The 13,697-nt window shown below is 38.6% G+C and overlaps 1 protein-coding gene across 2 annotated transcripts in view; it reads left to right on the forward strand.

The window, feature by feature from the left end:
* Window positions 1-12,674: 12,674 nt before the first annotated feature.
* Window positions 12,675-13,697, forward strand: part of gpc6b (glypican 6b) — a 42,515-nt gene continuing 41,492 nt past the window's right edge. For both annotated transcript variants that reach the window (XM_049485282.1, XM_049485283.1), the window contains exon 1: window positions 12,675-12,986. In XM_049485282.1, coding sequence (XP_049341239.1) covers window positions 12,839-12,986 — 148 coding nt within the window. In that variant the 5' untranslated portion in view covers window positions 12,675-12,838. The remainder of the gene's footprint in view (window positions 12,987-13,697) is intronic.

Genomic DNA, 13,697 nt, shown 5'->3' on the forward strand with positions numbered 1-13,697 from the left:
GACGCTCTTTTTGTGCGAGTTTGTTGGAGTTTATCTGGGTTTATTTAAATGTGTTGGCTCGGGTTTTTTTAAGTGGATATCTGGGGGGATGAGGACGAGCTGCTAGTTTTTATAGCAGCTAATATTAAGCGAATAGAAGAAACAAACAGAAGAATCCTAAGTTCTTAGGCTCTTGTTCGGTTCTTGTTGGGATTTTTTCCGTTCCACCTTAAATAGTGCAACAGCTGCACGCGGGTGCCACAGGCGCCCATGTGTAACTGATGCAGCTTTTAAGGTGGAACGGGAAAAAAAATCAGAACAAGAACTTGAGTAACGAACAAACAAGCTAGGGGGGCAACTGAAGGCGTCGCGAGCTTTAGCTAGCTAGGCTAACACGCGTAGCTGAAGCAGCACGAGCCCGGGTAGCGTCGTTGCACATGCGCTTATTTCCTCTAGAGTTTGGTCGATTTATTGTGTGCATGTTTATTGTTTATTAGTTTTTTTTTCTTGTTGTAGTCGCGAGACGGTGGTGTGTGAGTGTGACTGCGGCGTGTCGCGCGCGCTGGGTCCGTGTGTGCGCGCGAGGTTCAGACACACGGGCGCTGCGGACTCGGCGGCGCCATGTTGGTGCAGCTCGTGGGGGGAGGGGGAAAGCGTTGCCCGCGTGCGCATGCGCCATGTTGGTGTAGGGCTTTAAGGGAGGGGGAGGGGCGGGCACGGGCGTGCTGGGGGGAGGGATGTTGAACGCGCATGCGCAGGAATGCCGCGCGGGACACACGAGTGCGCGCGGGTGCATGCATGGGAGAGCGCGCCGCAAAAAAGGAGAAAGAAAATAAAAATTATAGTGAAAGTTTTGTTCCACGCGAAATGAGTGTAAAAATAAGGGCTGGTTGCATTACCTGTTAAATAAACGTAATAAACTAGAGTAAACATGATGTAATTACTTAATATTAGTAATTAACTTATATTTCAGTTACTACAGAGTGTAATAGTAAATTCTGTTTTTATACTATGTAAAACAGTGAAATAGTTAGAACTGTTTACAGTAGAATGTATATTGCAATGTATTGCAGTTAGTGCAGTATTTGATGCATTCTAGTACTTTGGTGCAGTGTATGCATTGTAAAACTATATACTGATGTATTAATATATACACATCACAATATATACTTGAATTCAATATGCATATTATAATACATTATAATTTATTTAGTAATAAATATGTAGTAATTTAGTGCAACATATAATTATTAGTAGTACAAATAGTGTAACAAGAAGTGCAGTGTGTAACAAATTATTAAAGTGTTGATTCAATGCAGCATAAGTATAGTACATTATTATACACTAACAATAGAATAAAAACACTAATATAAACTTGTAGTACAGTTATATGTTTGGGATAAATTTTGATTTATTACAGAGTTGCTATTTTGTGTTAAAGCTGTGTATCCGAACTTGTGGAGAACATGTCAGTAACCAGCTTCTGTCTCTCTCTTTTTCAGATTCCCCGTTCCTTTCTTGACGTTCATCTGAGGTCACTTCTTCTTCTTCGGCAGCATCTTTCCTCTGATGTCACTGTAGGGTCAAAGTGCTTACAGTGCAGGTAGTTCTGTGTATTGTCTACTGCAGTGAAGGCACTTCAAGCTCTACATTTGACACACACACATATATAAATACATATACACACTTTGACTCGTAGACAGGTATGCTGGGATCACTACACCGCGAGCACAACTACTACAACTACTACTACTATTACTACTGCTTATGCTAAGGTGCATCTAGTGCAGATAGTGGAATAGACTAGCACCTACTGCCCTAAGTGCCCCTTCTGGCATAAGGGGCTGGGATGTCTGCCTGCTATGATTGGCTGTGTCCCCCGTACTTTCTCTGCTGTGGTTGGCTGTGATCCTCCCCTCTCCTCAGACCCCGCCCTTTCTATCTTTAATGCAGTTCTCTGCTAGTTTTGCATAGTTGCACTACAAGAAAAATTGAGTTGTGCAAATCTATGCAAAACTGATGGTGGCCTGCTTTCCCCGTCATTTCCTTTGTTTGGCTCTGATGTTGCTGGTCGCACCGCTATTAGTGTGTGTGTGTGTGTGTGTGTGTGTGTGTGTTTGTGTGTTTACAGGAGACCCCCCCTCCCTCCCCCAGCAGGCCTTCACTAGTCCCAGCAGTATTAAAGTGCTTATAGTGCAGGTAGTTTACTTTAATGCTTCTACTGCAGTGTGAGCACTTGAAGTACTTCTAGACGCGTGCATCGTCTCGGACGCCGCCATTGTCACCGGCAGGATACTGGTGCATTCCTCACTGATCTGGTCAGTTTTGCTGGGTTGCATTCAGCGTTCCCCCGTTGCTGTGCAAATCCATGCAAAACTGACCATAGCGGTGGATGATCCCGATCGAGGCTTCATGCTGACTGACTCTCCCCTTCCTTTGCAGGTTGGGATCAGTAGCAATGTTCTTTTCTGCTGGAGTATTGCACTTGTCCCGGCCTGTTAAGGGCAATGGGGAATATCCCAGCTAGCATCTCAATTTAATTTAACAAAAAAGAGCAACATTACAGCTTCATTCAACTTAAATTAAACTTCCTGATGCTTTTATAGATGCTCAGTGCTTCAAAAACAATTAGACTCTGCAATAAAGTTCTCTGCGTGGACCTTCATTTGTCTGATTGAGTGTAATTTTCAGATTTTTTTCAGAGACACTAAACCGAGTATTAATGAGAAAGTCTGTTTCTGTAGTCAAAATCATTATTGTCATCTGTTACTAATTTGGTGAAGAAAATATTTATATGTTTAAAAATTATATAAATATATTAAAAATTGTGTATATACTAAATGCAATATCTATTAAACATCTTTTTTGGATGGGAGCATGGTGACACTTCAGGTTCATGTGAGCACATTTATGTGAGCAAAAAAAAAAGCCTGAAGTTACCTGAAAAACTTGATTGTGCAGCTAAACCACCAAGCAACTGAACTAAAACCTGTAGAGGTACAGAGCAGAAAACTGCCTGTTTGGGTTCAAATTTAAGAGGTTTTAGCTCAATTCGCTTCATACAAATGTTATTGTTTCAGTGTGTCTGTTGTTTACCTGGACTGAAGCTTCACTTTTGGGTCTTTTTTAAATTCAACTTTTATATAAATACTTACATTAGCCCAGTACAAAATGCAAAATGTCTTATAATTTTGTGTAAAAACAATATTTATATGAAAGTCTTTATTATGTGTAGGGTCAGGTTAAAATCAATTAAATTACACTGTTATTTAAGTGTTAACAAGTTCTTAGACTTTTTTCTTAGAAATAAAACACTATAATTATATTGCAACCATTTACATACATGAAAATGATAATGATCTCTAGGAAATTTTGTACTATTTAGGAACATGTGTGCTCCGAAAACCAGCTCAGTGTTGTAGTTATAAAATATATAAGTAACTTTATTTTATTGATAAAGTAATGTTTATAGACTAATGAGCAGAGACAGATAGTAAGTGAAGTTCTCAGTGTGGAGCTGCAGTGTTTTTACAGGTGATTTTAGTAAATTCTCACAGTGGAGAACAATATTAAGCCCAGTGGATCAATAATAAAAAAGGAGGAAAAACTCAGGCAGAGTGTACACTCAATATAAAATCAATCTTTATTTGATTTGGGGTGTGCAGTGTGTGGGCTCATTTCAGTGCAGAAACAAACTGTAGAAAAAAATTATACAAAGTAAACTCGACATGGTTATTTTTATAGTTTAAGGGTTTTTAAGTACAGAGTGTTAATGTGCAGTGGTTCCTGATAGCTTGGGAACCCTTTGTATTTTTCTGAATCAAACAAATGAGACAAAATAATAGATTTTTAACCATATTTACTAAGTAAATTAAGTTAAGTAAAATTATGCAATATTTTAAAGTGGAAAAGGTATGTAAAACTTTGGGCTTGACACTTGATTTAAGAAAATCTTTAAGAAAATGATTGTTTGTAAAATATGACTGAATATGAAGTCTTAATAAAGTTTAGGATAAATAGCAAAATATTTAGAGCCAAAAAGGCACAGAATAATAATAATAATAATAACAACCCAATGGCAACACATTATTTGCTGCCTGATTAGAAACTGCATGATTAAAAAACTGTTAAATTGAAAGTATTAAAGTAATAAAGTACTTTTCTGACCATTTCCTTACTACTTTCCACCTCTGGAGGACCAAGCCTTCCATATAAAAAAAAGATGAGTATAAAACAAACATACGCAATTAATTAGTTAAAATGGGAAATAAAAGACATAAAAAATAATGCATACAGTATGGATAAAGAAATCCATTTGTAGATCATATAAAACTTGTTCCTCTCATTTTTTTGTTTCTGCATAATAGTTATTTTTAATTATGGCTATTTCTTGTGTGTATTTTAATTTTTAAGCAGTGTTTTGCTCATTTATAAATGTCTAGTAGGGCTAGTACTTACTAGTTAAGAATCCAATGTCTATTAAACTCACCTGGAGGTATTTGAGCTCTTCTTTGTGTGGTGGATTTCTTTTTCCATTACTCATCGCTTAGCTACACTACAACAGGGGAAGCCCTTTTCACACACTAAACATAAAATATCACTTATTTATTTGTATATGGCATACGCTCTGCAATCATATAGAAATCATAAATGTATGAAACACTGCATTTGTATTTAATTAATTAATTTATTTATTTATTTTAATTTCCCCCATGTGGTCCCAGTTTTTGTTCTTATTTGGGGTTGTTACATGTATTTTTATTGTACTTTAAAGTGGTTTAATTGGAGATGGTGACCTCCATTTCTTACTCTTTATTATTTATGATCTCAGTATCTGATTCTGCAGTTGTTGGGTCAGACTGAAGAGACACTAGAGGGCGCTGTAGGACAACAGAGACTGCAGTCAAATGCAGATTTGAAACACCTGTGGATTTTGTGTGATTGGGACAAAATACTGCTATTATTTACAACCTTTATTCATAAAAAATGCAGCAGTATTGAAAATGTAAGTTGTAAAAATGTAAGAAAAATCAGGGGTTCTATTTTTACATTCGCCCCTTTGATTTTTACTACATTTACCACTATGAAACACTTCACAACAGATCTTTTGGCGACAAGGATAACAAGTGCTAAACAGTTTCAGATTTGTTCGTAGTTTGTAGAATCTGTTAAGTGTTTATGTTATTTAACAGCCCGGAAAATCTTCTATGGAAATATTCATCTTTGTGGCCCTTGTCTTACAGATAATACACTTAAGGAGTCAGATGGAGTCAGTAGAGTTCTATTGGAATCAGTGGAGTTCTGTAGGAGTCAGATGGAATCAGTAGACTTCTATAGGAATCAGATGGAATCAGTAGACTTCTATAGGAATCAGATGGAATCAGTAGAGTTCTGTAGGAATCAGATGGAATCAGTAGGGTTATGTAGGAATCAGATGGAATCAGTAGGGTTATGTAGGAATCAGATGGAGTCAGTAGAGTTCTGTAGGAATCAGATGGAGTCAGTAGAGTTCTGTAGGAGTCAGATGGAATCGGTAGACCTCTATAGGAATCAGTAGGGTTATGTAGGAATCAGATGGAATCAGTAGAGTTCTGTAGGAATCAGATGGAGTCAGTAGAGTTCTGTAGGAATCAGATGGAATCAGTAGAGTTCTGTAGGAGTCAGATGGAATCAGTAGACCTCTATAGGAATCAGTAGGGTTATGTAGGAATCAGATGGAGTCAGTAGAGTTATGTAGGAATCAGTAGGGTTATGTAGGAATCAGATGGAGTCAGTAGAGTTATGTAGGAATCAGATGGAATCAATAGACTTCTATAGGAATCAGATGGAATCAGTAGGGTTATGTAGGAATCAGTAGAGTTCTGTAGGAGTCAGATGGAATCAGTAGACTTCTATAGGAATCAGATGGAATCAGTAGACTTCTATAGGAATCAGATGGAGTCAGTAGAGTTCTGTAGGAGTCAGATGGAATCAGTAGACTTCTATAGGAATCAGATGGAATCAGTAGGGTTATGTAGGAATCAGATGGAATCAGTAGAGTTCTATAGGAATCAGTAGGGTTATGTAGGAATCAGATGGAATCAGTAGAGTTCTGTAGGAGTCAGATGGAATCAGTAGAGTTATGTAGGAATCAGATGGAATCAGTAGAGTTCTGTAGGAGTCAGATGGAATCAGTAGAGTTATGTAGGAGTCAGATGGAATCAGTAGAGTTCTGTAGGAATCAGATGGAATCAGTAGAGTTCTGTAGGAGTCAGATGGAATCAGTAGAGTTCTGTAGGAATCAGATGGAATCAGTAGAGTTCTGTAGGAATCAGATGGAATCAGTAGAGTTCTGTAGGAGTCAGATGGAATCAGTAGAGTTATGTAGGAATCAGTAGAGTTCTGTAGGAGTCAGGTGGAATCAGTAGAGTTATGTAGGAGTCAGATGGAATCAGTAGAGTTCTGTAGGAGTCAGATGGAATCAGTAGAGTTATGTAGGAGTCAGATGGAATCAGTAGGGTTATGTAGGAATCAGATGGAATCAGTAGGGTTATGTAGGAATCAGATGGAATCAGTAGGGTTATGTAGGAATCAGATGGAATCAGTAGGGTTATGTAGGAATCAGATGGAGTCAGTAGAGTTCTATTGGAATCAGTGGAGTTCTGTAGGAGTCAGATGGAATCAGTAGGAATCAGATGGAATCAGTAGAGTTCTGTAGGAGTCAGATGGAATCAGTAGAGTTCTGTAGGAGTCAGATGGAATCAGTAGAGTTATGTAGGAGTCAGATGGAATCAGTAGAGTTATGTAGGAGTCAGATGGAGTCAGTAGAGTTCTGTAGGAGTCAGATGGAATCAGTAGAGTTATGTAGGAATCAGATGGAATCTGGGATTCTATAGAAATCAATAGGAGAATCAGAAGCCATCAGTGGGAGTCAGTAGGGGGTCAAATGGTCAATAGAATTAAGGAGACAGTAGAACTATGTAGGGGTCAGTAGAAGAGAATAGGGATTTGTCACAGTCAGTAAAGTTCAGTAACAGTCTATAGGGTTCAGTAGGAGTCAGTTGGGTTCTATAGGAATCAATATCTATAAATTCTGAATCCTCTAAGATTGACGCAGTTCATAAAGAAAACACCAGAGGGACATCTTGTGCTTAAAGTAAGGTCCGATATCTGAACAGCGCTGTGATACAGAACCACCTGCTGTTACTGTATTTTTCCTTCATCTGGGACAGCATGTTAAACTTTATTCTGAACAGGGATTAAAGGTTAGTTGTTGACTTTATTTTCCTGTCAATGGAAAATCTCTATTCAAAATGCTGTGTAATCAAAGACCAGGCTTAATCCCTGTCAGAGAAACGGCCCTTTAAATTTAAGGTAAATCTTAGTTCATCTTTACTGGCTGTATTTAATCACTGATCAGCCTGGAAATGAGGAGCTGCTTCAGAGCCCACCTTTCAGGACTGACCCTCTCCTCAATGAACTGAATCTGATGGACTCTTTGGGAAGTGTGTGTGTGTTGTGGTCGGGTTGTGTGTGCTGTTGGAGAGGACAGTAATTTCACAGATGAACTCATTCAGCTCAGTTTTTCACGATAGAAGAAGCAAACAAATCACAAACAAACAGAAATAAATGAACTTGATTCATTCATTGGCCGCTCGGATTAGTGTTACTGAAGCGTCACCTTTGTGCGAGAGTTTTTCAGAGATGATGACGAGAATGAAGGGTGGAAAAGAGTTCAATTTGAATCTTTTTGTGAACATCGTCTTTCACCACCAGTCTGACATATTCACTGACTGCACTGCTGCACTACAGTCACCTTAGACTCACTATTAAGAACAAGTTTCTAGGGTTGAGATCAGTCTAGGCATCAGTGCAGCAGTTCACCAGTTTAAGGGTGAACTCACACTTGGCAATCCGTGCCACGTCAGGGCATGGTTACCTTCGAAAGCATGGCTCAACTGACTAGTGTGATCGCTCCGAACCATGCCCAGGTTCACTTGGAATATTTTTTAAGTAAGTTAAAGCAGATTATCTCTGTCTTTATCAAGAAGATGTGCTCCTGAGAGAGGGTGCTTTTAATGGCAGGGGTGCTGAATTCAGCACAACACCGGCAAGCCCACTGAGCAGTGAGTAATGACGTAAGTGTGCTCGGGCACGGATTGTTTAAATGTAGTGTGAGTGCAGGCCAGCAGGAAAGTGGGGAGGGGGCACAATTTAAACGCACCGTGCCTAGTGGGAGTAAACCCTAAATGACTGACTGGTTGACTGATTGTTCCACTGACTGGTTGACTGGTTTAGTGACTGGTTGAATGATTGGTTGGTTCACTATCTAGTTGACTGATTGGTTTACTGACTGGTTGACCAATTGGTTCACTGACAGGTTGACTGATTGGTTCACTGACTGGTTGACTGATTGGATGACTGGCTGGTTGACTGATTGATTAGTTTACTGGCTGGTTGACTGATTGATTAGTTTACTGGCTGGTTGACTGATTGATTAGTTTACTGGCTGGTTGACTGATTGGTTAGTTTACTGGCTGGTTGATTGGTTGGTTTACTGATTGGTCGACTAATTTATTTTCTGACTGGTTGACTGATTGATTAGTTTACACACTGGTTGACTGATTGATTAGTTTACTCACTGGTTGACTGATTGATTAGTTTACTCACTGGTTGACTGATTGGTTGACTGACTGCCTGGTTGACTGATTGGTTTACTGATTGGTTGACTAATTCATTTACTGACTGGTTGACTGATTAATTAGTTTACTCACTGGTTGACTGATTGGTTGACTGATTGGTTTACTGAATGGCTGACTGACTTACTGAAGTAAGACTTTTATGTATTGAACATGAATCGCTGTAATGGGGAAAGAGGGAGGACAGAAAGGCTCTTTTTTTACACTGACTCTAGTTGACTCCTCCTCCTACTAGTACATTAGCACTAACTCCTCAACAGACCTGACTGAAGTTTGCATTACCCATGAATCTTTGCAACGCATGACTTCATAATTTATGTCACCAGCCTGGGGTCACATTGGATGTAAACACGTTAAGAGCATGTGGGTTATTAAATATCTATAGAGCAGACCAGTAGATGTCCAGCGGCTGTCATGTTTCATATCTTCTCACGTTTTATTCGTTTTTTTCAACTTCCCTGTATTTTTATTGATTCCGACTCGGCCGGGTGGGAATTCTCCAGGGGAGCGAACCGCTGCTGCACATAAATACGCTCTCCTGCTGAGCGCTGGAGCATAATAATCAGCTACCACTGAAACATCAGCTCCCTGAACATCAGTGAACAATTCACAGGGTCTCATTCAGCAGCTCTCGCGCTCCTCAAGCAGCCGTTTCTGTCTTTGTAGTTTTCTGATATTCAGAAAGTGAGAAAGTGGAATTTAAGATGATTCTGCTCCTGTTATTCCTCAGTTTCTTACTTTGCAGCAGCTCATGAATCTGAATTCACCTCTACTTTTGGGTTTTGTTCTGGTTCTGTACTTTAAGTCGTATTGATTCCCCATAACTATACTGGATTTGGGTCATTGTACAGAAAAGTCCACTTTTGGGACTGCAAAATGTCTTCATTTTATATTTTAACATTTTATTTAAATTTCTTTTTCAACATTGTTTTCTGTATCATGTTTTAAAATTAGTTTTTAAATTATTTGTTATTGTATTCATTTTAATTTTGCTATAAATAATTCTATAGCTTTCTTTTAAACTTGTTCTGCACTGAGTCTCAAAATCGTTCTGTAATGCCTCAATGTATCAAAGGTGCAATACAAATAAATTTGCTTTGTCTTAAAATTATATGGCCTTTATTACACAACTTATTTGCTGTATTAATACACAAAAATGACAGTTTACTTCTTTTTTGGGTACCAAAGGAAGGCAAAATCAGTGATATTTATCATGGAAAATGTGTTACAAAAAAAGTACTGCAATTGACCATCAAACCACATGTTGTCAGTCTTGACTCATGACTGTATCTGCTAAAATATGTTATTAATTCTCATTTTTCACAGTTTCCAAACAATAAAGCACATCACAGCAGTCTGATGTGACTTCATTCAAAAGCTTAACTGAATCATGAGCTAAAAATAATTTCAGATAAGAAAAAAAGAGACAGCAGACTTATATTGTGCTTTATTCATAGATCTTTAGAAAAAGAGAGGAACACAATTAGAAGCCAATTAATGGCATCAGTGTGGTTTTATTTAAAAAAATTGAGAGATTTTTTGGTATACGATAAAACCAGTCACATGACTCCAGGAGACACAATTGTCTTATATCTTTTATTTAACAAATTCTTATCATAAACATCATATATGTCTTAGTCTTGTGTAGAATAAGAAATACGTTACACTGAAAGTCAAACATGGTTTAATTGCTAACTTAGATTAGATTAGATAAAGTTTTATGAGTTCAGAAATCAATGAATCAATTTTAATCACATGCATCTTGGTTTTCATGCATCTTGGCGTCATGTTCTCCTCCACCAGTCTTACACACTGCTTTTGAATAACTTTATGCTGCTTTACTCCTGGTGTAAAAATTCAAGCAGTTCAGTTTGGTGGTTTGATGGTTTGTGATCATCCATCTTCCTCTTGATTATATTCCAGAGGTTTTCAATTTGATAAAATAAAAAAACCCATCTTTTTTAAGTTTTCAGAGCTGTATATCTGTAAACAGAAGGGAGACAAAAATATTATTATTAGTTTTTTTTCCATTTGGAAACTGTTTACAGGATCTCACATAGAGCAATAGAGTATAGAACTGAATTTAGAACAGCTTCAGTCATTTCTAGAACTCTTTCTCTGTAAGAGCTGAATTTATTTTATTCGCTAAATCCCGCCTCTTCCCCTTTGTCTTCCTCCTCACCTTTTCCTAGCCTGTAGCCCCTCCCTCTTATCATTCCTCCCAGGTGTTTTGTGGTGCGACACCTTTGATTTTACTGAAAATTGAGGTCAGGTCTGGAATATTGAATGCCCCAGGCTTGATTACTTGTCACAACCTCAATTCTAACTCTGATGTTCAGCAACAAATGTAATCTTCCACAGATTCACAGTCTGATCACATTCAGAATACATCCATCTGCACTATACTGGCTGTACTGACTAGTGAATTATCTGAATATGCTCTTAATCTGGGCTATAAATTAGTCCTGGAAAAAATAGTGATATTCTTGGTGATTTGACAAAATCATGAATATTCAGTAGATATAAAAAACTGTAAACAGTCTATACCAACATGTAGGTTAACTCTACTACAAATGTAGCCTAAACTCTACCCTCACCTTACATTATTTTACCCCAATCTCTTTACTCAAACTTTACATAAACTCTATCTCAATCTTTATCCAGTAAATTGTGCCAAAATCCTGCCTCAATCTTTACCCAAAATTTACATAAGCTATACCCCAATCTCAACCATATATACAAAGTATACTTTAACTATATCTAAATCTCTACCAAACTTTATCCAAATGGTACCCAACTCTAACTCAACTCTAATCCAGTTTGTACCAAAACTCTTCCTACATTGTGTTTGACCTTTACCCCAGTCTATACCAAAACCTTTACTCTACTAAAAATGTGCCTTAAACTCTACACAAACTCTACCCTAGTCTTTCTCAGTTTGTACTCAAACACTACACAAACTGTACACAATCTTACCAAACATTTTACCTAAATTCTCAAACACAAACTCTACACTCTAAAAAACAGAGGTACGATATGAGTACTTTTTTGTACTCGAAGGTACACTCTTTATAATTGTACTCTCAAAGGTACAATATTGGTCTTTACAGGGTCAGATTTGTTCCCTCTGAAGTACAAAGTAATTTCTAACAGCAATAAGTACAAATTTGTACCATTTAACCAGCCAAAGGTACATTCAGTATTCTGTATCACTGTACTAATAAACAATATATATTTAAATTGCACATTTTTTATTTGAAAGCCAGACAATTTTGTATCATCAAGTTTTTGAGCCATATTTAGTTGATGATAATGTTTATAATCTTTATAATCTTTACTGGCACAAAAACCATGGGTACAAAAAAGGACTTTCACTGAAAGGTACTTTTTTGTGCCTCAATATAAGGTACAGCCCCAGCGACAAGCTTTGTACTCTTTTAAGTACAAATCTGTACTTATATTTCTTAGAGTGTACCTAAACTGTGATCAAACTCTACCTCAATCAGTTTGTACCCAAACTCTACTCATTGGTATTTCAATCTTTACCATTTTTTTACCCAAACTCTACCTAAACTGTATCCAAATCTTTACCCAATTTGTACCCAAACTCTACATAATTTTACCTCAATCTCTACCCAAATTGTAATCAAACTCTACCTCAATCTTTACAACATTTGTACCCAAACTCTACCGCAATCTTTGCCCAAATTCTATCTAATCTGTAACCCAGTCTCAACCCAAAATGAGTTTATATAAGCTGCACCCAAATCCTACACCAATCTTTACCCGAATATTACATAAACTCTTACTTACTCTACATATATTTTATTGAAACCTTTACTTAAACTGTACCAAGTCTCTCTCTCTTACTCTCATACCCCTTTGTAGTATTTCCCCTTCCCTGCTGTTTTACACTCTCTCACTTTTCACTCTGCTATAACCCTCTAACCCTCCCTTTTTCTCTTTCTGCGTGTCCCTCCTCTCTCTCTCTCTCTCTCTCTCTCCTGTAGAGCGCAGGCGCTCCTGCTCTCAGAGTGTTTCTGGTTTATAGAGTTTAGTGTGTCTCTCTCTGCACTCAGCAATGTTCACTCAGCCTGGTGGAACGACTCGGGAGGAGAGGAAGACATAGAGAGAGAGAAAGAGAGAGAGTGAGGGAGTGAGAGAGTGATAGAGAGAGAGAGATGATGGTGGTGGTGTTCTGCGCTCTCGCGCTGCTGCTGGTGTCCTGCTGCACCGCGGAGCTTCAGACAGAAAACTGCAGCTCAGCTCACAGCGCCTGGACCGACCTCGGCATCATCACCCAACCCACGACCCAACACACACTGACAGGTACACACACCCAACACACACTGACAGGCACACACACCCAACACACACTGACAGGTACACACACACCCAACACACACTGACAGGTACACACACCCAACACACACTGACAGGTACACACACCCAACACACACTGACAGGTACACACACCCAACACACACTGACAGGTACACAAACCCAACACACACTGACAGGTACACACACCCAACACACACTGACAGGCACACACACCCAACACACACTGACAGGTACACACACCCAACACACACTGACAGGTACACACACCCAACACACACTGACAGGCACACACACCCAACACACACTGACAGGCACACACACCCAACACACACTGACAGGTACACACACACAGGTACACACACACACCCACAACCCAACACACACTGACAGGTACACACACACACACAGGTACACACACACACACACACACACACACACACACACAACCCAACACACACTGACAGCTATACATGGACCCAACATGCACTGACACACAAACACACTGCCTTATACACACACATACAAACACACTGACACACATTAACAGGTATACACACCCCTCACACTTTACTTCTCTAAAATGTTTTTATATCCAGTCCTTTCAAATCAATTACATTTCCAGCCTTTTCGTTGCTCTGTCCAAACATTTTTGAGTTATGTTTCTGATATGAAGATCTAAATAAGTTAATGCTTTTT

This window comes from Astyanax mexicanus, chromosome 11 (assembly GCF_023375975.1).
Source record: "Astyanax mexicanus isolate ESR-SI-001 chromosome 11, AstMex3_surface, whole genome shotgun sequence".
Lineage (NCBI taxonomy): Eukaryota > Metazoa > Chordata > Actinopteri > Characiformes > Acestrorhamphidae > Astyanax > Astyanax mexicanus.